The sequence below is a fragment of the Felis catus genome, chromosome A2 (genome assembly GCF_018350175.1).
Source record: "Felis catus isolate Fca126 chromosome A2, F.catus_Fca126_mat1.0, whole genome shotgun sequence".
Taxonomy (NCBI): Eukaryota; Metazoa; Chordata; class Mammalia; order Carnivora; family Felidae; genus Felis; species Felis catus.
In genome coordinates, this window is record NC_058369.1 from 59,642,062 (window position 1) to 59,667,039 (window position 24,978).

At 47.3% G+C, this 24,978-nt stretch overlaps 1 protein-coding gene across 6 annotated transcripts in view; it reads left to right on the forward strand.

Moving 5' to 3' along the window:
* The window catches only part of ZXDC (ZXD family zinc finger C), a 38,064-nt gene that overhangs the window by 6,413 nt on the left and 6,673 nt on the right, over positions 1-24,978 (forward strand). Inside the window, exons 5-8 of one of the 6 annotated variants that reach the window (XM_045052049.1) lie at positions 3,671-3,883; positions 7,459-7,649; positions 9,311-9,373; positions 10,032-10,116. In XM_045052049.1, the coding sequence (XP_044907984.1) occupies positions 3,671-3,883; positions 7,459-7,649; positions 9,311-9,373; positions 10,032-10,116 (552 nt within the window). Of the gene's footprint in view, positions 1-3,670; positions 3,884-7,458; positions 8,148-9,310; positions 9,374-10,031; positions 10,117-24,978 lie in introns of all 6 variants that reach the window. The other 5 variants (XM_045052047.1, XM_006929041.5, XM_045052050.1 and 2 more) reach the window with 5 other exon arrangements.

Below are 24,978 nucleotides of genomic sequence, written 5' to 3' on the forward strand. Positions count from 1 at the left end.
TGTGCCTCTTCTCCTCATCTTTGAAGTGGTCATAAACCCACACAGGGTGCTTACGAGAGGGCTCTATAGGTAGCAGGTTGAATGGAGGCATATAGAAAAAAGCACAGATGTCACCTACTGCCGTTGTTACCATGAAATGAAATTAAATGCTATTAAGTGAAAAAGAAGGCCTAGCACAAAACCCTGGGGACCGCCACTCCTGCCGGTGGGAAAGTAGAAAGGGAGTCCTAGGAGGGTCCTAGGAAGGAATGGGGAAAGTGGGAGCGTTGGTGGCACTGAAGCCAGTAGAGGAGGATGTACGGGGAAGGAGAGGGGTTGGGCGCTGAGGTAGTGCGGCAGGGCGGTGAGGAACCAGGGGCTCCTCCGGTAGGGTTAGCAGGGTCCCGCAGGGGGAGGGTCAAGGTTCAGTGGAGTGACTCAGGCAGAGCCCTGCTCTAGTGCCCTGAGCGGTGAGCTCTGGTGAGGCGGGGGGTGGTTTGTGCCGACCCCTCTCCTGGAGGTGACTGAGGGAAAGAGGAAGGGGTGGTGGCTGGCTACAGAGGAGGGGTGGCTTCTGCCTTTCTGTATTTGTATCCTCGGGGGCTGTGGGCACGTCTGGGCATTGAGCTGGTAGAGGCGGGTGCGGGTGGGGAGATCTAGTGGTGCTTGGTCAAAGAGTGTGCTTCTCGAGGGAGTGGAGGTAAGGGCTGGAGCCTCGGGAAAGGATCCTAGAACTCTTTTGGGTTGGCTGAGAGTTGATAACTTTTTTTTTTAAAGAGTTGATGATTCTTAAGTCTGGGTGATTAGACCATTTTTCCTGCTTTGTTTGAACTGTTTCATAACAAAAAGTCAAAAAACAACCACCACCCATCTTTTTGTAGTAACTGGAGGAGATGGAGAGGGTAGGGCCACACGGCAGTGAGTGTGCTGAGGGAGGACAAGGTGGTGGAATGAGGACTCTGTGTGTGTGTGTGTGTGTGTGTGTGTGTGTGTGTGTGTGTGTGTGTGTGTGTCTAGTAGGGTGTGTCACTATGTGCACCGAGTCGAGGTTGGAATGTGTGGTCCTTATGTAAGTGGTGAATTCAAGCTGAGGACATTCCCTTGACGTTTGTCATTGACGGGCTGCCTCTGCCCCTCCTTGGGCAAGCAAGGGGGGTAACTTGCTATAAATGTGGGGTGCCAAGCACTGATGACTTTGATTTGTGAAGAATGGGTACGCATCTCAACAGGTGATGTTGCAGTTACGAAAAGACAGCCATGGGGCGCCTGGCTGGCTCAGTCGGTGGAGTGTGCGACTCTGTTGATCTTGGGGTTGTGAGTTTGAGTCCCACGTTGAGTGTAGAAATTACTTTAAAAAAATACAGTCTTAAATAAATGCAATCATCTTAAACAAAAAAGGTGATTATCAAACATTAAAAGAAAAAGACCGCCTTTAACACACATGGAAAAAATGGTCATATTCCTGGTCATCAAAGGATGTACAAATTAAAATGAAATGTATTTGGTTCCCTATCGAATTAACAAATATTTTAAAAAATCGAAACCACTGTGGCAAGAGTGTGACAGACATCCCTGTTGTGGTTGCCCCGTCCTTGGTAAAGCAGTTTGGTAAGAAGTGTTTTTGGCACCTCTGCTCTGCGATCTTCTTCTGTAAGTCTGTGCTGAGGGGTCCCAGCTGGAAAAGGGGCTGAGGCGTCCCTCCTGGGCCCTGTGTGGAGCAAAGCACAGACGGTGCACCTGGGACTGGAGGCGTCTGTTCTCTCTTGTGTTTTCCAAATGTTCTCTCAGGAGCCTGACCTGGAAACAGGCTTGAAGCTGCATTTGAAAATGAAATAAGTTCAAAACTCCTCTCAGAGGCAGCCAGAGCCTTTCGTCATCTGGCCGCATCCTATCCTCATAGCCTCTTTTCCTGAAATAGGCTCCTGCGGGCCCCAGACTCCAGCATTTCCACCTCGCCATTCCAAGACGGTGCCACAGTGCATTGATGCGCTTTCCATTTTCTTGGGCACTGCGCGAACACTCTGTAGCTTGGAATCGTTTTCACATCGTCTTTATAACCCTGTGCGGCGGGTTGTCATTCCCACCTGAGAGGAAAGGAAAAGGAGACCTGGAAAGAAATGAGGCGCGGCCAGTAGGGGCTGAACTAGAGTTGGGCTCCAGAGTCCAGGCCCTGCCCACCCTGCTGCCCTGTTGTGGCCTCTACACCTTAGAAGGCAGCTCCTTGGCCTGCACGCCCCTCCTGCTCTGCTGTGCAGCCCTGACTCCATGTCAGGACCCAGTCACCTCAGATGCTTCTTGCCTCTTGAGACCTTTTCTGTCGCTTCAGGAAGTGCGCTCTTTCTTCTGCTTCCAGAACACTTCATGGCACTCGCACTGGTTTTATTTTTCCCCTTTGTCAGGACAGCTGGTTGGTCATGTACTTGTAGGTCACAGGCTTGTAGCTGCCAAGAACTCTGCTTGCCCTCTCTGTGTCCCTGTGGTGCAAGAGCTCCAGCAGTGGGGGATCAGGGCAAGAGGAAAATGGGGGAGTTTTTGAATTTGTCTTGTTCACCCTCCGATGTGCGCGCAGGTCTGTGGTCTTGTTGACTCCGGCTAAGCTGTCGAACAGCCAGCAAGGTGATTCCACCTGCAGGCTCCACTTGTACACCCGATTTAGGGTCATTTGCTGGGTCCCTTTGGGCATCAGTTTCTCAGTGGTAAAATGAGAGGAGTTGGCTTCGGTGATCTGTTGAGGTAGTTTCCAACTCTTAAATGTTCTAGGGTTACGGTTTTTATAGTGGTAGCTAAGTGTAGGTGATTGGTATACATTTTTAGCAATTGAATTTTGAAGGGGTTGTTTAGCACTTAATTTGACTGACTTTTCCCAGCAGCACCGTGTAATGGGTGAAGAAACAGGCCCAGAGTTAACTAGTCCAAGGTTATGTGTCTTGTATGCAGGGGAATTTTATGTCTCCTTTTAAATCCAGTTTGCTTTCAAATTTAATTCCTTTGTATTGGGGAGGAAGAATTTTTTTCTGCCCTCTCCAAGTGGTTCTAGTTGGACTAAGTTAAATTGACAGGAGACAGATTAATAGGAAATAAAATTTAATTTCATATATATGGGAAACTCACACAGATGTGAGATTCCAGGTACAGGCAAAATGAGGTATATATGTTATCCTGAGCTAGAAAGAGGTGGGGGTTGGGATCTGGGATTTTCAAAGGGAAGGAAAGCAATTCACAAGAAGATGAAAAGAGTGAATGTTTGGGGAACAAATGTTTACTGGGCCCATGGATGACAATGGGACACAGAGAGGACTTTGATCAAATAGGCCTTGCTAGGCCTTCCCTGTCCACCATACCTCGTTAGTGTCATAATGTAGTTATCTATGGTGATAGCTTTTTTCCTGGAGCAGGTCCTCCATCTAAGTCGTTTTGGGCAGTCAGGAGGAGGGATGTCACAGTTTATTCTTGAGTCTTTTAGGCCTTGATTGTTTCCAGCTGGCATAATCTGCATGCCAAAGTGGTGGGCTTGGGGGCAGTCAGCTTTGGACCCTACATTTGTGATGCTGCCCCAAAGGGTATTGTGTCTGTCTCTTGCCAGAGGTCAGAGCATAGACATGTACTGTCTTACGATTCTGATGGGAAGAAAGGAAACCACTAGTTCCTTGGGAATCCTTAGGTTTATTGCTTATTGTTCTTTTTGTTCCAGGGTGCTGTGCCAGGTTCTCTGCTCGTAGCAGCCTCTACATTCACTCCAAGAAACACCTGCAGGACGTGGGTGCTCCGAAAAGCCGTTGCCCGGTCTCCAGCTGTAACAGACTCTTCACCTCCAAGCACAGCATGAAGGCTCATGTGGTCCGACAGCACAGCCAGCGCCCAGGTCTGCTCGGTTTACTTCCCTCCCAGAGTGCTGCACAGATGTGTAAGCTCGACGTGTGTCAGAGAAGCAAACGCACGTCCTTCCTTCCTCTCCTCCTTTCAGAGGTTGTCAGAAGTCACTAAGGCGAGCACAGTGAAGCCTTACCAGCCTGCGGACCACACTGCCAAGCCTGGTGGCATCTTTTGGGTTCTCCTGCCGCTTCTTGCCTCTGACCCTCTATTCCTTCCCTTGTGTCTGAAGTGCTTCTTTTGAGGAGTATTCAGTCCTCCACTATTTATTTACATATATATATATATGTGTGTGTGTGTGTATATGTATACATATATATATGTATATATATATATATATATATACATATATATATGTGTAGCTAGCTAGCTGTCTATCTCTCTACCTACCTATCAGTCTTCCACTTGGTTGGCTTTTCCTAATATGTGTCTCCTAAATCTGTCTCGCTCTGTGATGTCTGTCCTGAATTCTGAGCGTGCCTCTCCCCCATTTGTCTTTTTCACTCCTCTTTCTCTGTCCCGTTGTGGTCTCTGGGTACTTCCCTTCTGTCTCCTCCCAGCACCGAGGTGAGGACAGTCTTCAAAGACCAGACAGAGTTGTGTTTCACATTGTGGTGGGGCCGGGAGACGCAGGGGGTGGGGGTAGTTGGCTTGAAGTTCTGGGGAGGGTAGAGCAGAGAGGGAACCACAGTAGTAGCCTGGAGTGGGGATTCCAGGGATGTGAGGGCCTGGTTCTCTGGCTACATGGTGGCATGGGACTGACAGGCTGCCTGTAGAGGCTGCGTGCACAGCCCTGTGGGTAGGACGTTGCAAGGTCTGGGCGACTATGCACTGCCGCTGCCCCAGACCACTGGCACCAGCCTGCTCTCCCGACAGGGCCTGTTTGGTGAAGTCCTGGCTAGCCTTCAGGTCATTTGGGTGTGCTGCTAACTCGGCCCCGCTCCCTGCCATCTGTGCGACAGGCAACACCAGCCTTGGGGCACAGTCGCTTCCTAGCTGTGTGATACAGGGCAGGGCACAGGTCAGCAGTCCCCCGTTTCCTCATCTTTCAAGCACGGAAGAGAATTTGAGTAGTTCTCTGAGGGAAACGTCCTTCTTCTGCTTCTTCCCATCCTGTTGATATGTGGTCACTTCACTCCTGTGGCCCTAACAGCAGTTGCCATTTAGCTTTGTATTTGAAGAAGCTGCCCTACTGGGCTCTAGGTGTTCTGAGGGCTCCTGTCAGGGACTGGCACCTCAACACGCAGAGTCCAGTCAAGAGCCTTAGGCTGGTGTTGAGAGGCCTTCAGTGGTTGGGTTCCTCCCTCTGTCTACGAAACTTACCCCTCACCACTCCCAGTTCTGAGCCCGGTGCTATGGGATGCTGTGCACCCAGGCCTCTGCTTTGCTCCTGTTCTTTCCTCTTTCCTGGCTTGGCTCATTCAAGTCAGCGATGGCATTGTTTATTTCAGATGAGCTTCCTTAGTCTGTCTGGATATGAGAGCCTCTCAGCTGCTTTTGTAGTGCCTGTGTTTCCCGGGCTCTGAATTTATAATATGACATTGACCTGGGTGTCGTTATTCCCTGCCATGGTCAGGGGTGGATAACTAGGTAGTGTCCCAGTGCTAGCCCCATGAGAAACAAGTGCTCGGGAACGTCCGTTGTTGTGGATATATACTGCTAGGGGCTCTGCCAGGCCCTGGGCTGGCTGTGGGAGTTCCCCTCGTGGTGCTTCTGGGGCCGGAGCGTCCTCACGGCCCTGTTACTGATGAAGCTGAGGTGGAAAGGAGAAGGACTTGTCTAAGGTCAAAGAGAGTTGGTGGAGCGAGGTCACGATGGAAACCTTGGGCTAGAAGCTGTAGTAATTAATGTTTAATGATTTCTGAATATCTGCGCCTTGCAATAATAGGTGTCCAGTAAATACCTATGGAATTAATGTGATGCTAAATAGGAAATTTATGAGCAAATTGGTCTCTGCACTGCGATTTTTTTTTAAGTTTATTCATTTTGAAGGAGAGCGTGCACGTGTGTGCATGTGTGCGTGGCAGGGGCGGAGAGAGAGGATCCCAAGCAGGCTCTGCGTTGTTAGAGGAGTCCAGCACGGGACTTGATCCCATGAACCGTGAGATCATGACCTGAGCCAAAACCAAGAGTCAGACGCGCAACCGACTGAGCCACCCAGGCACCCCTTAATACTGTTTTTAAACTGTGAAGTAGTGTGACACCTAAAGAAGATAGGTTCAGAATTTGGTTATTAATTTATTTGTCTGTAGCCGATTTTCTTCATAGGTTTGCGTTGGAACTCTAATAGGCACTCGGAGCTGGTGTGCACAACTGGAAAGTAGTTTGGGATTAGTTAACAGTTGATGTAGGCGGAATAGAGCCAGAGAACTGAGAGAGCCTTTTCCCTCTGGCCAGGCACTGGCACATTCTAGAAGCTTCAGGTAGAAGTTTCTTGGGAAGAAATAACTTCAAGGCCCTGTTTGGCTCCCAAATATTTTGTGCTGCCATCTTCCTGTTTGCTTGGTGCTTGAAGAGTCCTAGGATTTGGGGTGACTGATTGGGTGTAGTGGTGTATAAATCCCTGCTTTGAGTGTTCCTCGAAATATTTTAAAAATATGCTTAATGTTTATTATTCCTCCAAGGGAAGTGTGTTTAAAGTGTTTAATTGAATGACAAAGATTCAAATATTTAAAGAGTGATATGACCAACAACTGAGACTGAATGAACACTTAAGACTCAAGAGGGATTTATTAGAATTATTTTTGCTATAATCATTAAATGCTATTTAGGAGCCAGGCACCAGTGCCTGGTGCTGAAGGGACCGTGTGGGTCAGATAGACTCCCCACCTCCAGGTGATCATGGCCTAGGGGGAGGTAGGAGTGATAGAGGTTGGAAATACAGTGGTGGTGGGGAGGAGGGGAGCCCGTCAGGAGAGGCCCCTTGGAGGGAATGTAGCTCCTTGGGTGCCCTGTGGCTGATGTCTAAGTTCTCTGCGGTCCCTAGAGCTGGGGCCTTGAGCCAGGGCCTTGATCCCAGAGCACTCCAGGCAGAACAGTTTTTATTCCCTCTGATCACCCTCCGATGACTCAAATTTGTTTTGGAGTGGTAGCTAGATTTTGATGAGACATGAGCTGACACAAGCTGATTCCAAAAATACCTCAGAGCCAGAGTTCAGCTTGTGTTTGACTTCCGAAGATTTGTGTTCTGTGGAAGGTTTTACAGTCCTCTTGAGGGCAGGTCATGTTGTGTAGCAGAAAGAGCATTGGGTTTGAAGCCAGAAAGAGCATTGGGTTTGAAGCCAGAAAGATGTGAATTCAAGTCTTGCCACTTCCTGTTACCAGTTGATGTGACTTCGTGAAACATTACGTAGACTCTCAAGTTATTTCCGGTCGCAGAAATCCCTGTCGGTTTAAGGATTTGAGACAATGTATGTAAAAAGCCTGATAAGGTTATCAAGCAGTGCCTTTCTTTGGTGTGTGGCCACCTTCGATGCATCAGGCAGCAGGTGCAGGAAGTGTACGTGTTACCTTGGTGGGTCACTTGCTAGCATGACATCCAAAACACAGACAGAACTTCATGATCTCCTAAAGGGCATACGACAACCAGAGTATTCGTTTCTCTTTCAGATCTCTTCCCTCAGCTTGGAGCTCCGAGTTCTCTTACACACAACAGTGAACTTGGCAGCCCAGGCCAAAGTGAGCTCAACAACATAGACCTGGCGGCCCTCTTCTCTGATGCACCTGGGGACGGTGGGAGTGCCGCGGGGGCCTCAGATGAGGCGCTGAACTCTGGAATCTTGACTATTGACGTTACTTCGGTGAGCTCCTCTCTTGGCGGGACCCTCCCTGCTAATAATAGTTCCTTGGGGTCCATGGACCCGCTGGTGTTGGTGGCCCACAGTGACATTCCTCCAAGCCTGGACGGCCCTCTCGTTCTTGGGACAGCAGCCACAGTTCTTCAGCAGAGCAGCTTCAGTATGGATGATGTGCAGACTGTAAGTGCAGGAGCCTTAGGCTGTCTGGTAGCGGTGCCTGTGAAGAACTTGAGTCAGGACCCACAGGCTTTGACCTCAGGAGGTAATTTAGCAGACAACACCACCACATTGACCTCTCCGAGCCCCCCACCAGGAAGCACCAGTGGCCCGGAGCTGCTGGCTCCAATCAAAGTGGAACCGGACTCACCTCCTGGCCCCGACACTGTCAGGCAGCAGGAACGGAGCCGAGGGGTGCCCCGGTCGGCGTTCTGCAGCCCTGCCGACAAGCACAGTCCTCAGAGAGACACGGGGCTCAGTGCGGGGACCGGCAGCTTCTATTTGGTATGAAGTGCTCTATTCAGTCACCACTGCGTAACTCGCTTCTCTTACACTCAGTCTTGAGGATGTTCTGGATTAATCGTTCATGTGCAGACATTTCTTACTGGTTTGCGAAAAGAGACGGAGCCCTGGACTACAAGTCTGGAAATCTGAATTCTGATCTTGAGTCTGGAACTGACTAGTTTTTATGACCTTGAGGAAATCACTTATCCTGTCTGAACCTTAAATTCTCATTTATTTCTAAAATGAGGGGGTTTGGCTAGATGATTTCTAAGGTCCTTTTGAGTTTTGTGATTCTGTGATGATGTGTTTCTTTTCTGGAAAAAAAAAATGAGGTATTTCGTAACGTTGAAATGTCTTGCCTTTGTGCTTTCCATGGGATAAGAGGTCTTTAGACTTCCTAACGGCCAGAGGAAGAGGAATCATGACATCAGGTTTAATGGAAACTTTAAAACCATGTAAAAGAGAAAAAAAATTTTTAAATTAGAATTAACAAGAAAGGAAAGGAGTGATTTGTGAGCTTCTGTTTCTGGAGGGTTATAAGAGGACCTCTCCAGTTGTGAGGCTCCACAGTTAATATACTTTTAATTATATTTATGTCAGTTAATACATTTAATATAATTTAATTTAAAATAATTTAATTAAAGATTCTTGGGGGAGAGTCTCTTTTTTTTTTTCCTCAGTCTCAGATGGGAATGATCAAATAGGTTTCTTTGTGGCATGGGTTAAATTTGGTGGTGATACTTCTGTTGTTCAAAACGTTAAATCCTATTTTACCATAGTTTAAAAAAAAAAATTAAATCCTTTGAATTAGAATCCATTGTGAGGGATGTGGTAACCCATCTACCATGGAGCCTTTCAGTCTGAGAGAGGCACGGTCGGTCGTACCTTTTCTGACGGCTCTTGCTTGGCGGCGGCATGGCCATACTTGCCGGCCTTTGCCTAAGTGGCCACAGCAGTTGCTGAACCACCAGGTGACTGGGCCAGGAGGGGAGATGGCCAAGGCTCAGCGATCAGTGGGGAGGCCAGGCCTGTGTAGAGGGCCTTGGTGCCTTGGGAAATAGGAGATCCTTGGTACCACGGTATCTCCGGAGCTGTAACTGTGGGTGGAGGCAGGAGAAGCCGCCATGACCTTGATCCTGACTCCTTGTTCATTTTCTCGCTAGCTGTGTGACGTTGGGCTGCCTCGATTCTCTGAGCACAGATGGTGTGTGGTGAATGGGTTACAGGTATGCCACGAGCTGATGAGGGCTGTTCTTTTTCTTCTTGTAGTGATAAGTATTAAACTCTTTTTCGTATCAACACATTCACAAACTTATAGAAGCGAAGTCCCATTTGAATACTGTTTGGCCCCCTCAGTAAACTTCCTGAATTCGGTAATGTAGTTACTGTTTTGGTGTATATAACTTTTGAGTCAGGCCTCACCACCAGAGCGGCTTCTGTAGTGGGGATATGAAATAGGACCTCCCTAGGTCTGCCGTACAAGTATCGTGTGGCATGTTCTGGAAAATGTTGAGAAGTGCTGCAGCTAATTAATCTTGAACCACCGAGGGAAGCTGGTTATTTGTTTCGGACAGCAGAGAAGTATGTAACTCCTTTTATAACAGTTTCTGTGTAAAATATTTTAATATGTTTTAGACTTTGGAGGAATAAACTTTGCTTCTCTGGATAATAAAATCATGTATATTGTTCCACCTCTCGTTCTGTTTAGTTGTCACCGTAATTGGATGTAGCATTTGATTCTCGGTGAACCTTTGCTGGAGATCCTCAGAGATTATCGGACTCTACTCTGTTCAGGAGGCAGACTTAGTACATTTCCATAGTTCCCTTACTACCCTTCTTTTGCCATTTGGAACAAGTGACTGACACACTTTTCTTTGGTCCCAGGAAAGTGGGGGCTCAGCAAGAACTGATTCCCGAGCCATTCAACTAGCCAAGAAAAAAAAGCAGAAAGGAGCTGGGAGCATCGCAGGTGAGGCTGTGTGTGCTGGGGGAGTGAGGGCTCTGAGTCACCCTGGGCCTTAATGAGAAGAAACACACGGAATAGGCGTTTCTGTGTTCTTTGTGTTACTTTTACGTCCAAAATGCCCTTTATGTGAACTCCAGAAGATACTGCAAAATTTCCAGCATCCGTCTGGAGACGTCTTGCTGACCTGAAAAGGCTGTGCGAAAGTTAGCGGTTGCAGACGCCAGTGTCTGTTGCCTAGTAGGCCACTAAGGTAAAGAACAGCCAGCCCAAGGGTCAGAAGAGCGGAGGTGGGAACCTGCTGCCAGATGGCAACTGGCCCCTGACCGTGGCATTGGGAACAGCCTGGGGACGGGGCTGCTGCTGTCCCAGGAGCAGGGTTTTGCGGAGCCGGCCCTTGGGTGGCATGTGGCATTGTGGATGCGTAGTTCAGCGTTATGTTAAAATCTTGTAATTTTAAAACGTCAGCAACTTTGTTGAATTTTTAAAAAACACTTGAGTGGACCCGACAAGACCTGTTAACTTGTGGCCTCGTGCATCTGTCTGTTGTCCATCTAGAGAATGGAATGGTGGGATGCTGTGCGTGAAGAAACTGGAAAATCCTTCTGTAAAGGAAACAGCGACGACTTCTAGTACCGTTTTTCGAGTGTTTCATGTGTCTCTTTGTCTAAAATTTATTTGAAGAATATCAAAGAGTATGTACGGTTAGCAGTACAGTTTGTATCTTTCTTAATATCATAGCTTCTTTAAAATCACTCCCTATTTTCTGTTAATCCGTTTTCTTAAAGCAGATAGTGCCCTACAGCGAATATTGTTCGTGGCCCTGTTCCCTGTGACTGGGGAAGGGTTACCTCCACAGCGGTCACACAGTGTCCCCATGGCACTTGTAGAGATAATAGAAGCAAGTATATGGTGGTAGAGGACGTCCATAGAGTGGAAGAATCTAGCACCTGCTAGGCAGAGTCGGTGAAGGGAAGCAGATGCCTCTGTTTAACCCGATCGGTAACCTCCACTTGAAGGACAAAGGACCCTGAACATTCAGGTGTATGGTACATGTTACATTGACTGCATTGCTTTTGGGTGGCATCTGTGGAGGTACTTTTATTTTTAATTGTTTTTATCTGTAGAGGTGGTTTTACTTCTTTTTAATTTTTTAAATCGTTCCACATTATCTTTTAAACAATGACACTTAAAAAGCAAACCCATATGATGTTATCACTTCTTTTTTTTTTTTATCACTTCTTTAAAAATTAACAGTATTTCCTTAATATTTTGCAAGTGTTCAAATTTTCAGTTGTCTCAAACGTTGTAAATGATTTTTATAGCTATTTGCTTGAATCACATTCCAAGTAAGCCTCATATTACTATTGGTTGATATGTTTCTTAATGTTCTTTGTCATCTGTAGGTTTCTCCCTCCATTTTTGTCCCGTGTGCTTGTGGGAGAATCTGGGTGGTTTGTCCCGCGGAGTTGGCCAGTCTAGATTTGGCTGGTTGCACCACTGTGCTGGAGATTAACCGGTTTCTCTGTCTTCTCTGGTTCCTATAAATCAGTGATCCCATCTAGAGGCTGGATCTAATTGAGCTTTGATCCAGTGGGTCAGTTGTTGGCGGGTGGCATAACTCCCTTGCAAGTGATTAGGTGTTCTTCCTTATGGAGGTCCCAGACCTCTGGTGGGCAGTCTGTCCTGTTTGCAGACAGTGCTGACTTCTCCCATTGTGTGACAAAGTATTACCAACCAGGGGAGCTCACCTGGGCCTTCATATCCACACGTTGATCGTGTCTCGATTGCACAGATGGGTGCCTGTCCATGTGGCTGACAGTCTCCAGCCCCTCCGAAGGTTGAGCTGACTCTGTGACCCGAGACCTCCACTATAAATCACGTCGGTAGACTGTCTGAAGTGCCTGAGGGCTCCCAGGTAGACACACTTACCAGGCTGGACCTTCCAGGGACCTTGCGATTTCTTTTCAGGATCGAGAGGCAAAGGCCAGACTTGTCCTTGGGCAAGGTTAATCTGCTCCTGCGCTCATGCAAATATCCTGTTTCTCCTTAAGCCTCCCCTCATTCAGCACTTGAGGGTGGACTTTGTTACTGTGGTGTTCTAGTGGTGATTTTCTTTCTCCCTCATCCCTGTACTTCTCTAAGGGAAAGTGGTCTCTTCTCCCTCATTTATGTTTTGGTTACATTAGTGTGGACTCAGAGGTGTTTATTATCCTTTAGGTTATTGTGAGGAGTACTGGACGATAATCAGTATTATCAGTATTTATTTGCTGCTCAGATTGCTCCAGCTCTGGCTCCTGGCAGCTCTTTCAGTTGGATTCTTGTGCCCTTCCTTCCTTCCTTCCTTCCTTCCTTTTCTCTCTCTCTTTCTTTCTTTCTTTCTTTCTTTCTTTCTTTCTTTCTTTCTTTCTTTCTTTCTTTCTTTTTTTCTTTTCTTTTCTTTCTTTTCTTTCTTTTCTTTCTTTTCTTTCTTTCTTTCTCTCATCTTTATTTTTGAGAGAGCGAGACAGAGACAGTGTGATCTTCATTTTTGAGGGGGCAGAGAGAGGGAGGCACAGAATCCAAAGCAGGCTCCAGGCTCCAAGCTGTCAGCACAGAGCCCGACCAGGGCTTGAATCCACGAACTGCAAGTTCATGACCTGAGCCGAAGTCAGACGCTTAACCCACTGAGCCGCCCAGGTGCCCCAGGATTCTTGTGCTGTTTCAACATGCCCTGTTTTTTTTTTTTTTTTTTTTTTTTTTTTTTTTTTTTTTTAGGGGCATTTCCCTAACTTGTGGCACTGTCTTATATTTTCCCTGCCCCAGCCCAGTTTTCAGCCACTTCTCCTTTTATTGGAAAATGGTTTCAGAAACCAAGGTCAGGGCACTCTTTGTGGTTGTTGCTCATTGCTACCTGGGTGTCATTGTGCCTAGGCCTTCCCAGCAGACAGGGCCAGGGAATATCTTCATGTACGTTAACCTGTGCTGGCTGAGGTTTGGACTTGGAATATTTTACCTTTTAAATGGTAATAAGGTACATCTGTTCTATATTTCTTAACATGCCTAGTTAATATGTCAGTGCTTCTCAGTTAAATATATTCCTCTGAGTTCATGTCAGATGTTAGCCACTAAATAATTGTTTGGCACCAGATTTAGAGGGGGAAATGTGGGTTTGGGAGTTTTTTGGCTTTCAGGATTCAATGATTATTGTGTAATAAGTCTAAGAGATGTGGGGCGCCTGGGTGGCTCAGTCGGTTGGGCGTCCACCTTCGGCTTAGGTCATGATCTCATGGTCCGTGAATTCAAGCCCTCTGTCAGGCTCTGTGCTGACAGCTCAGAGCTTGGAATCTGTGTCAGATTCTGTGTCTCCCTCTCTCTCTGCCCCTCCTCTGCTCGTGCTCTGTCTCTCTCTGTCTCTCAAAAATAAATAAACAAAAAAATAATAAGCCTAAGAGAAGTTGCAGGGAAACAGGACTCAGTGGAGTTAAGCCATTTAAACACCGTTGGGGGTCATTGTTGTCAGTGTAGTTAAGTGCAGAGTGTGCGTATTGATTCTTAGAAAATGTGCAATCTGAATGATTGGAAAAATAAGGTATAGGGTCTGAAATTCAAGACTATTCCCCTTGGGTTGCTATTGTGTACAGAAAGTAAAATTGTGTCATTTTCTGTATCTTTAATATTGTGGTCCCCTGCCAAATATAAAAATATAAAAAGTAAAGAGAAACTTTCATTCTTGAAGCTGATAGCAAAACAAACTTTTTTTTTTAATGCAACCGACATCAGGACTACTAATGGATGTGTGTTTTTCTGGTCTCTGAGGTTGGGGAAAGGAAAGAATGTATAGCACTTAACAGAAGAGGCAGGAAACAGCAAAACCGTGTCTGTGGCAATAAAAATGTAAATGCACGTGACTGCCCTAACTTTTTTTTGGCAAGAGCCAAAAGGTGAAAATCTCTATCACGGGTTGTCTAGAGGTGGCACACCCTGGATGGGAATATTTAGGAAGCTTAAAATTAAGACCGGATAAAACAATCACAAAGCAGGGGTTAATCATAAATATCAGAAGCGTAGAATTCAAAGCAACTGGGGCAGAGAAGACTTTCCCTTTTGTTGGCTGCTGTTCACATATGTAATCAACAGCAAGACTAAGATTTATAACATTTTTGTGAATATTTATATATGAATATAACGGTTATATGAATAACCATTATGTGAATATTTATATGAAACTTATAATACCAAATAAGATAAAGTAAAAAGTGGTGGAAATCTAGAACTGGGTAAATGAAAACCTACCAATATTGGAAATGGGTAATTTAGCTCATTATTTGCAAATTAAGCATAAAACAATACACATATGAAAGATATTTACAATGGGGTTAATAAAGTTGATTTCGTAGGTCCTACTCCATAACCATGGGATATTTATCAAAATTAAACTGAACAAATTAGGAAAGCCATAAAGTCTTTAGGGGAAAGAACCTAATTTGGTAGTACATGTTTTTGACCATAGTGTGGTAGATTAGAAAGTAAAAATTACTTGGAAAACAAAAGAAAACTTAATAAACTCTTTGGTTTAAAGACATGTAAGTAACTGCTTATAACATAAACGTGTAATTATGAGAAGTGTCCGATGTGGCTAGTTAGGAAATACAGTGGAGAAAATACCACATTCACAGTAGTGACAAAAATTCCGGAGCAACCAGGGGGAAATTTTGTGAGTGGGTAGGACATAAAGGAGGAGGAAGAGAAGAAGACAACAAAACTTGACTCAGAGAAAAGATGATGTTCTCAAATGTGGTGACTCCTTCCTTTTGATACACATCCTTGCTGCCTGCCATGCAGGGACAGGTACATAACATGGGCATCACTGCTTGCATTCTGATGTGGGAGTTGGGGTTGGGGGTGGAGTTGAGGGGAGTTTTGGATAAACAAAAACAGTAACTCAAACGGTAAATGTGACTAAAACAAGGAAAGGGGTCTGTGTTGGTTTGCAGTTTTCAAATAGGGTAGACGGAGGCCTCAACAGAGGAGGAGACCCTTGATGGAGGGGAGGAAGGGAAATAGCTGTGTGGGTAGATGTGGGCAAAGGGACAGCCCCTGCCAGCCTGAGGCTGGAGGGTGCTCTCAGTGGAAAGGCCTCTGTTGTCAGAGTGAGGAGGCTCACTTTACGGAAGTGATCAGAGAGCAGGTGGGAGGCCAGGCTGCTTGGGGCTGTGCTGGAACTTTGGCTTTTGCTCACAGTCAGATGGGGAAACATGAAGACATAATTAGAAAAGTGACACCTTTTTATTTATTTATTAAAAATCATTTTTTTAAATGTTTGTTTATATTTGAGATAGAGACAGAGTGTGAGCAGGGAGGGGTAAAGAGAGAAGGAGACACAGAATCTGAAGTAAGCTCCAGGCTCGGAGCTGTCAGCACAGAGCCCGATGAGGGGCTCGAACCCACAAACTGTGAAATCATGACCTGAGCTGAAGTCAGATGCTTAACCGATTGAGCCACCCAGGTGCCTTCTGAAAGTGACATATTTTTAAAAGGATCATTCCAGCTGCTCTTTTGAAAGTAAACCCTAAGGTCAAGGGTCAAGGAGAGCAGGTAGGGGTTCCTTGCTGTCCCCAGCAGGGCAGATCGTGGCTGCTGGCAGGGAGAGGTGGGTAAATGCTGGAGCTGTCTTGATGGAGCCATCCAGATTTGCTAACAGCAGTGGAGTGCTCAAGAGAAAGCCACCTTTACAGCAGTCAGGCGGACTCTTCCTGCAGGCTTTAACACAATTCTATCTGAAATTCCGTGGAGATTTCAGAGCACTTGTATAGGAACCTAGGGGCAGAGGTTCCTGAGGACACGTGGGACACTGACCTGGAGGATGTGCCCTCTGCCTGGGGATGCCTCACAAGCTGCAGCCATGAAAACCGTGGTGGAGCCGTGGCCTTAGGCCAGGACACAGAGGGACGCACGTTGATAAACAGGCCTGTGGCCGTCCTTCTTTGTGCGCGTCAATATGGTTCTTCCAATTATGGCAAACGAGTGATGGCCTTTTGGGAAGAAACACTAAGGTTCCGTGCAGGATAAAGAACGAAGATGAGGGCTTTAAGGAATTTGAAAGGCATGGAAAGCTGTTCGGATAGCCAGTGCCTACTTTGTTCTCAGCTGTGTGCTTTCTGTGGTTCAGCTCGCGTTTGGTCTTCACGATAGCTCTCTAAGGTAGACACTTCTCAGCAGCCGGCCTCACGCCCGGGCCGCCACGCCGCTCTCCCTGGGGAGCACGCTCATGGGGCACAGATGCCCAGAGCAGAGCAGAGGCACAGGCCTTAGAGATCCGCGGACGCGGAAAGGTTTTGAATGAACAGACACAGCATGAAATAATAAGAAAGATGAAAGCATCCTTAGGAAAAGGGGTAGGGGACCCGAGCAAGCGCTGTGCAGAAGGCGGCTGACCCGAGGAGGCGTCCCCTTCGTCATCAGAGGGGTGTGCTCGGTACTCAGAGGCGAGGACACCCAGAGCCCACACGGGGGCGCGAGGAACGCGTTCCCGGGCTGTGCTGGGGAGAGTCTCACTGGGGATACAGTGTGACATTTCTGGATGGTCATTTGATACTGTTTTCGAGAGCCAAAAGATCTGCGTAACGTTCAATCATGAAATAACTATTTTGGGACTTTTCTCAGGGAAGTATCCAGGGATCTACGTTAAGGGCCCACATGTCAGCTGCTGCCCAGTGTGGAGCTGTGTACTACTAAATATTTATAGCTCATAATTATTACGCCAGCAAAGCACACGTTGTGCATAGGTTTTGTAAGAAAAGCCGAGTGTGTCGTTGACAGACACATTTTGTGCATGTATTTGCATAGAAACACAAATGGTAGAGCAAACAAATATCCTTGCATGGATAGTGGTTTTTCTTGAGTGTTAAGATTATGGGTTTTTAAATCATTTTCACCATTTTTATTTTTTGTACTTGAAAATACATTAATTATGTAATTAATAAATATCGACCCCCAGTTTAAGTCGTGGGAGGTGGAACAGCTATTCTGCCAGGATGGAGCACACCAGTGGAGGCTTTGCGGGGGCGGGGGTCACACCTGGGGCACTTGGGTGAGCTCCCCAGCTGCTTTACCTGTAAACCAAGACATGGAGTCTGGAACTGGTCTCCCTTCCCAGAAGGGGGTGACGGAAGCAGTAAGGAACAGATGAGGGCCTGGCAGCACGGGGTGGGGCCCTCTGCGGCTCCTTCAGCACAGCCAGCTCATCCCACATTGGAAGATGGGCTTGCGGGTGGACGGCCAGGTGAGATGCTGTGCTTGCTGCCACTGGTCAGTCTGTGCCACTGGAATGTTTGATTAATTGGGTTGGATTAAGCCCTGAAATTAAGTCAAAAATCTGTTTTTTAAAATACATGTACACACATTCCCCACCCCCCCCCCCACATTAAAGCAAAAATCTTTAGGCATCAGAGTCACTAGGCTCCTTCCATTTCTTCCCGCGCTGCCGTGCTGAGAGTAGGAGAGCCACACTAAGGGAAGACGGGAGAAAGGCCCCAGCGCGGGCTGGCCGTTAACTGAGGACATGCCTCAGTTACAGCCTGTTTTCTAGAAGAGAATTCTGGGAACATTCACGCAGACTTTGGACCTGCAAGAGTGGATTATGAACTTGAGCGTCATGAAGGCCCCCGGCAGGGTGGATGGGGAGTCTGGACTGCGGCTGGAGTAAATGCTCCCTGGTGGTGTGGGAGAATGTGTGTCAGGATCACTTGGGGCTGTTTTACACCCCGTAGGCTCCATGTAGGCGCCCAGGGTGGCCGGCGTGACCCGTGATGGGGGAGCAAAGTGGATTGCAGACGGGGGGAGGGTGGGTATGGGGAGGGAGGCCACCTGGTCTTGTCCTTAGGATGATTTTGCTTCAGCTGTCCATGGCAGTACCCTCTGCACCGCTGACCTTCACCTACCCAGGGTTAGACTGTGCAGGTTAGCGTAAGCACAGCGTGTTTGAGCAGCTCTTCGGAGAGGGAGCCTCCTGGCAGTACACTTGTGGGCAGGGGCCGCGCCCATCCCTTGGGGCCCAGGTTCCGTTTGCTTCCTGGACTAGAGCGATGGTTTGAAGAGCTGGTATGGCCGGAGATCTGAAGCAGATAAAGGGGCTTGGGGGCAGCGGACTTCCTGTGGTGGTGATGGTGGTGGTGGTGGTGGTGGTGGTGGAGAATTGTGACCCCTGTCCCCGAATAGGCTGGGAGTTGAGGTGTCCTGCACCCAGCGGTGAGCTGGTGATGAGGCTCTTCTCAGTCCTGGTCGTACAGGCCTGCCCTCTACTGACTAGCTGCTGTCCTTTGTTTTGTTTCTGTTACCTTTACAGAGCGTGCCCTGTGCTGTTCCCGTCTGGAGCGGGTGTCTCCCTCCCCTTCTGTCTCCTTGGTAGACGCCTGCTCCCCCTGCAGGTCCTCCCACCTTGCTGTCAAGTGAGCATGGAAGTCTGACCCTGGCAGCCTGCCGAAAGCCCTCTCTGGCAGGTTCCTGATCCTTGTGAGGAGGGGCCTTCGTGCAGCATAGAAGATGTGATTGGCTTTGCCACACTTCGGAGAGCTGTGCTATATCCATGCCGCCATGTGCGGTGACTCGTGACAGCGCTAAGTGGCTAGGGATCGGAGCACCACCGTGGGGGTCAGGGATGGGGTTGAGGTCTGTTCCTCTGGTTGCAGTGGCTTTGGGCAGGTGTCTGGCCCCTCGGCTGCAGCCTCCTCCTCTGTTGCGAGGGACAGTACAGGACCTGCCTCTCCAGGTGGTTGTGTGGATTACCCGTGAGGATTCTTATGGTAAAGGATTCTAAGTAAAACACTTAGCCCAGTGCTGATTAGAGGACCCAGTGGTTAGTTCAGTAGCATGTATGTCTTGCTCATCACAGCATGTGCTTCTGTACATTCATTTAGTTTTTATTGGAGCAAAATAAGGAAAACAGTGGCAGGACTTCATGTGTATGTGGCTCCAGTCCGCTGGGTTTTGGAGTTCAGCGGGCAGGGGTGGGAGCCAAGGCCAGATGTGTGTGGTCTGGTGGTCCTGAACTCTGGATGGTACATGGAGGCGTATTCTGTCCCCAAATCCTGCCCCCGTTTCTCTGTCACCCTGGGAGCTCCTGGACAGCCTTTTCATGTGAACCATTAGAGTCCTCCTTTCCAGCTTGCCAGTTTGACCTTCACGACCTCAGGACTGTCTTTCCTAGACTCCTAGCCTAGGTTGGCCAGCAGGAGCATTGGCAGGGGATTAGGTGGAGGGAGGAAGGAGGAACCGGGACCTTGCTCACGCTCTGCTTTGGTAGGAGTTTTATGACAATGGCTGTGTTTCCCCCGCGGTCCCAGTTCTTGCTGGGCAGCCCTTGACCCTGATATAGTTCTGGCTCCTGGGCACTGTCCCTCGTCTGGATTCTGAGGTGGTGGTGCCTACCTGCTGTGCCAACTTAGGTGGTTGCTCATTAGTGTGCTATCACTGGTGTACCCCATCGTCTGCGTGGAATCCCTCTGGGTGTTTTACCTAGAGTGTTCCTGGGGCCCTGATGGGCCCCTGACTAATCCTCTATGGACAGTTTCATAAGGGCTATGATGACTGCATTATGGCTGCTAGATTATCCCAAACCTTTTTCGAGATCTCTTGGTACTGGCCCTCTCAGTATTTCCAGGGTACGCTCTACTGCTTCATCATTGCATTCTGATTGTAGCTTCATCTGTAGGTCCCTGGAAAACATACGTATGTGTGCTTAGGACACAGGCAGCAATCGTAAGCTTCATGGTGAGGATTGCCGTTACAGCCCAGTACCTAATGAAGTAAAGATCCAGGCAGTATTTGAAAGAACGGTAAACCATGAACAGCTAATCACCGGCCACATTTCAAATAAGAGGCATTCAGTTAGCATACCCCAGAGCTACGCCTGACCGAGGCGTAATAGTTCATCGAAGCTCATATACCCAACATTGTTCTGATGTACTGCTCACAGCAACCCTATGAGATGTAAGCGCTGATGCTCCACTTTCTGGATGAAGAAGCTGAGGCACAGAGAGATTGACTTGACGGGGCTGCACAGCTGATGGATGGCCGCACCGGGGTGGGGCACCCAAGGCCGACTGGCTCCAGAACCTTCAGTCAGCCTGCTAGTTGTACTACACATAAGAAAAGAGCGTTTCGTCTTTAGCGAGTGAAGTGGGTGTAGAACCCCTGAGTAAAATACCAGCCACTGAATTCCAGATGACTAGGGCTTGTGTAGGGTTCCACGTGGGTCACGGTTAGGCAGCTGTCAGTATGATTTGCCACATCAGAGAGCCAGAGGCGAACCGCATGATCTTCACTGATGCCAAACAAGGCAGTAGATAAAACTCATCATTGTTGATTTTCAAAAATCATAAACCTTTAACTAGGAACTAAAAAGATTTCCCTAATAATGGAGAGCAAGTCAGAAAAACAGTCAACATTATTTTCAGTGGGGAACCTGTTCCCGTTATAATCAGAAGATGCAGCCACACCAGCACTACAATAACATTGGACGTTTTTATGGAAACTTTAGAGAAAAATCAATAGGAAGATGTGATTGCCCATCAGTGATGATTATCAGGCTTAGAAAACCCAAGGGAATAGACTCAAATAATTACAAATAAGGGTAAACCAGTAGCTAATTGTATAAAAAATGTTTGCATATATCACATGAGTTGCTTTTCTATCAGAATAATCGGAAAAACAATACTGAAAAATAGATGTCACTCATAATGGCAATGAAAGTAATAAAGTATCAGAATTACTAGTGACAGATATGCTGCGCCTGGATAAGGGCCTGTTTACAGCTTACTGTGTACTTGGATGGAACACTCAATTCGTACTGTTAATTTACATTTTTTATTCATTTCCTTTAAAATCCCAAAGGAGCCTTTTATTTCTTATTTTAGTTTTTAAGTTTGTTCATTTTGAGGGGGTGGGAGCAGAGAGAGAATCCCAAAGCAGGCTCTGTGCTGTCCCTAATGTGGGGCTTAAACCCACAAACCGTGAGATCATGACCCGAGTCAAAACCAAGAGTTGAATACTTAACCAACTGAGTCACCCAGGTACCCCCAAAGGAACTTTTTATTACTTTTTTTTTAATGTTGATTTTCGAGAGCGAGTGACGGAGGAGCAGAGAGTGAGGGAGACAGAGGATCAGAAACGGGCTCTGCACTGACAGCAGACAGCCTGACTCGGGGGCTTGAGGTCATGACCTGAGCTAAAGTTGGACGCTTAACCGACTGAGCCACCCAGGCGCCCCCCAAAAGGAACTTTTTAAAAGGAAAAAAAATACCCGTCAGGTTTAAGTTCATTTGGAAGACTTACTTAGTTAAAATCTCCACACGGGCTTCGAAAAAGAATTGATGGGGCAGGGAGACTACTGTGCTGGAGGTGACCCAGGCCTGCTGAAGGGTGTCCGTGACGAAAGCCAGCCAGTGCTCTGGTGGAGAGCAAGGCCCCCAGACAAGTGGGGACAGCCGGAGCACAGACGTGCGAGGGTGCACGTTCCGTCAGGGGTTCCGGTAATGTTGGTATGCTCTTAGGGAAAAATCATGGATTTCTTAACGTACCTTCCCCGGCAGCTCCACCACCCAGGGAAAACCACTTCCAGCGTTTTGATGTTAAACATTTCCCTACGTGTCTAAACTATACCTGTTACTTGTTTTGAAGAAATGATACACGTGTATTTCTTACCTGCTTGTTGCTATTAAGCACGAACATTTTTTCTTGTGAATAAACATGTTCTTGTGGTACATCCTTTAACAACCGTGTAGAACTAAACAACAGGAAGTGTGAAAGCATGAAGCCCCAGTGCCCGCCACCATACAGGGTATGTGATGGGTCTAGCCTCCCATCCTTAGGAGAATTGGGCAATAGGCACTCAGATAGTTCACTGTGTTCTGTGGTTCAGTGAGGATGCCCAGCAGAGAAAGCCTGCATGAGCCCAAAGTTCATCATGCTCCCCGCTACACACCTGGTGGGGGGAAGGAGCCCTCTGAGCCAGCGGTGTGTAGGATAGGGAGCTGACCATCTCCATTGCACATCCCTCCTGGGGGCGAGGATGGCACGTGCTTGGGATGGCACTGGGTTCTGTAGCTGTTAGCCTAGGGGCATCTCCAGAAGATGTGTGGAGCACCTTGCCTGAGCCAGGCTCTGCTGCTGGTCTCACCTAATTCTGATGATGGCTCTGTGAGGTGAGGTGATGCTGCACCACAGTTCGCTGTGCACTCCGGCTCACCTGGCTATTTCATGCCCGAGCAGGATTCTCTTTTTAGGTCTACTTAACTAGGAACTTAATTGCCGGCTGGATTTCTCCTTCTCTCCTCTCCCGGCTCTTTCAAGTTATTGAGCACAAAACCAGTGTTTCGGATCAGTGTTGAGGTTATCGAAGCAAAATTCATTCATTATGAAGATGACTTGCCCTTTAAAGGTTTCTGGATTTCCACTGTGAGAAAGGGATTCTTTAGTTTTTCTTGAGATCGGTTTATTAAGTCACGTTACACGTAGTGTCATGGCATCTTTACTAGTGAGGGCGGCCGCATGGCCGTCATGGGGTTCCATGTGTTGGCTGTAGGCCTTCAAGCATCCGTGGATTGGTGGGCTTGCATAACTAACTCAGGCAGTGTGTAATTCATTTTCAGCTGTTTTACATGTTGATGGCACATTACCAGATAGCACAGTGTATCATTTGGGGCCATGTACCCCAGCACCCTGTGCCGATGGCTCCAGCAGGTAAAGGTGTTTTTTCTCTTGAGCAGGGAGTCTAGAGGTCAAGTGCTTGGGCGCTCAGTGTGTGGGCTCAGGTTCCCTCTTATGGCCCACCTTCCCTCGCAGCTTCCTCAGGGTGCTGATGGGAGCCCTTGGCCCGGCTCCAGGACCTTGGATGGATGAGAAGACTTGGAAGGGGAGGCGAGCATGGCTAGTTGGAAGGGAACCTGCTTTCAGATCGTCATCTTCCATTTGTAGTTTAAGACTGTGCATTTGGGTCTAGGACTTCTGCAGGCTCTCCTGTCCGCCTTTCCTTCATGACAGCGAGTCCCATCCCTCCACCAAGCTCCCTGTGGCGCAGCACCTTAGGGCCTATATAAAAGCTCTTCCAGAGCCCCAGACCCAGAACACCTGAGAGTGCTGGCTTCGTGGAGGCATCGTGTATGGATTAACTCACACAGGCGTCAAGACTGCCTTGAGGCACTCTTGCCAGCTTGGCATTTCTCGTGCATGGGTTCTGGTAGGGGGCCATGTTGAGAGGTTCTGTACCAAGATACAGTGTAGAAGGGGCCGTGGGGGTGGGAGCCGCGTTCATTTAGAGCCCTCACCTTTCCCACCTTTCTGCTCTTGTCCTAGCATGAACTGCTTTTAAGGAGGATCCCATGAAAGCAGCAGTGTTCAGATACGTAAGCCTGAGCGGTTCCTTTTAGCTGGTGACACTGCATCCCTAGGACGGACTATTAACCGGAGAAGGTGCCAGAGCCCTCCAGGTTAGACAGTGATTCTCATCTCAGTGTTTAACTGTGGCATCTGTGGGACTACCAGATTCTTAGGCATTGGCTTGAAGGTACACACTGAAAAGAGAATGTATATGATTCCTTTTAGATGGAGTGTGTGCTAATAGAGTAGCTAAAACCAGTTTAGCTTACGTGTATCATGAATATTCTCGTTATAGTCCATCTTATTTCCTGTTACAGAATCAATACCTCTGACATCCTTTTAACAAAAATACAATCATATTCTAGTTACTGGCTTGTTTTTCAGCAGGGAATACTGTTGTCTTTCATGAGGTATAAAGGAAACATGTTAATGCTGTTGTCTGGGAAAATTAAGTGGGATCTATTTCTGATTCTGTTCTCAGCATTTTTACTTCATTTCCCCCTAGTTGCATGGCATACAGGCTAGCACATGTTTTGACGAGATACGATGCTTTGATCATACTTCTTGCTTCATAGGTAAGATAGAGTGTGGCCTACGCACTTGTCATTGAATCATTGTGAAATAAATGAGGAGTGGCTCAGAATGACCTTGCTTTTATCTTATAGAGCTGGCTAGTAAGTATTAGATACACATATTTAAATCTTGCTTTTAAAAGTAGCTTAAAAAGGTACATTACTTGGTGCTTTCCTTCATAGTGATTTTCATAACATCCCTTGATCCATGTTGCAATATGTTTGTTTGACCTGAAAAATGAAATTGGACCTTTTGTGAGAAACAGGCACCATCCTGACGGTGCACGCTGACCGGGGTGCTCGCACTCATTCGTGTAGTTGCCCTGAGCTGCCCAAAGGAGCTGAATTTGCAGCTGCAGGGTGCTATAATTGTGATGAAATTACATTTAAAGCACACAAGCATTTATCTGTAATGTTTTTTTAATTGGCAAAAATGTATGTTGACCCCGTTTGAGTCTAGCAATGAGTAATACACACAGCCACATGAGCCTCCTGGAAAACAGGCCGTCACACTGTTCTCGATACATCAGTACAATTTTATTTTTAACATTTCATAATTATCAGAGATTCTAGTATGTTCTGTTATTTTGGTTGGGTTTGTGTTACTAATTGCAATGGTGATACAGGTTTTCAGATGATTTTAACTCCTAGAAAGTATATTGAAATAAATTTTTAAACTAAAATTTTATCTTTTTAAAGTTTATTAATTTATTTTGAGAGAGAGAGAGAGAGAGAGAGAGAGAATGCACACGAGCGAGAGAGAGAGAGAGAGAGAGAGAGAGAGAGAGAGAGAATGCACACGAGCAGGGGAGGGGCAGAGAAAGAGAGAGAGAGAGAATCCCAGGCAGGTTCTGCACTGTAAGTGCAGAACCTGACACGGAACTTGAACTTATGAACCATGAGATCATGACCTGAGTCTAAATCAAGAGTCAGACACTCA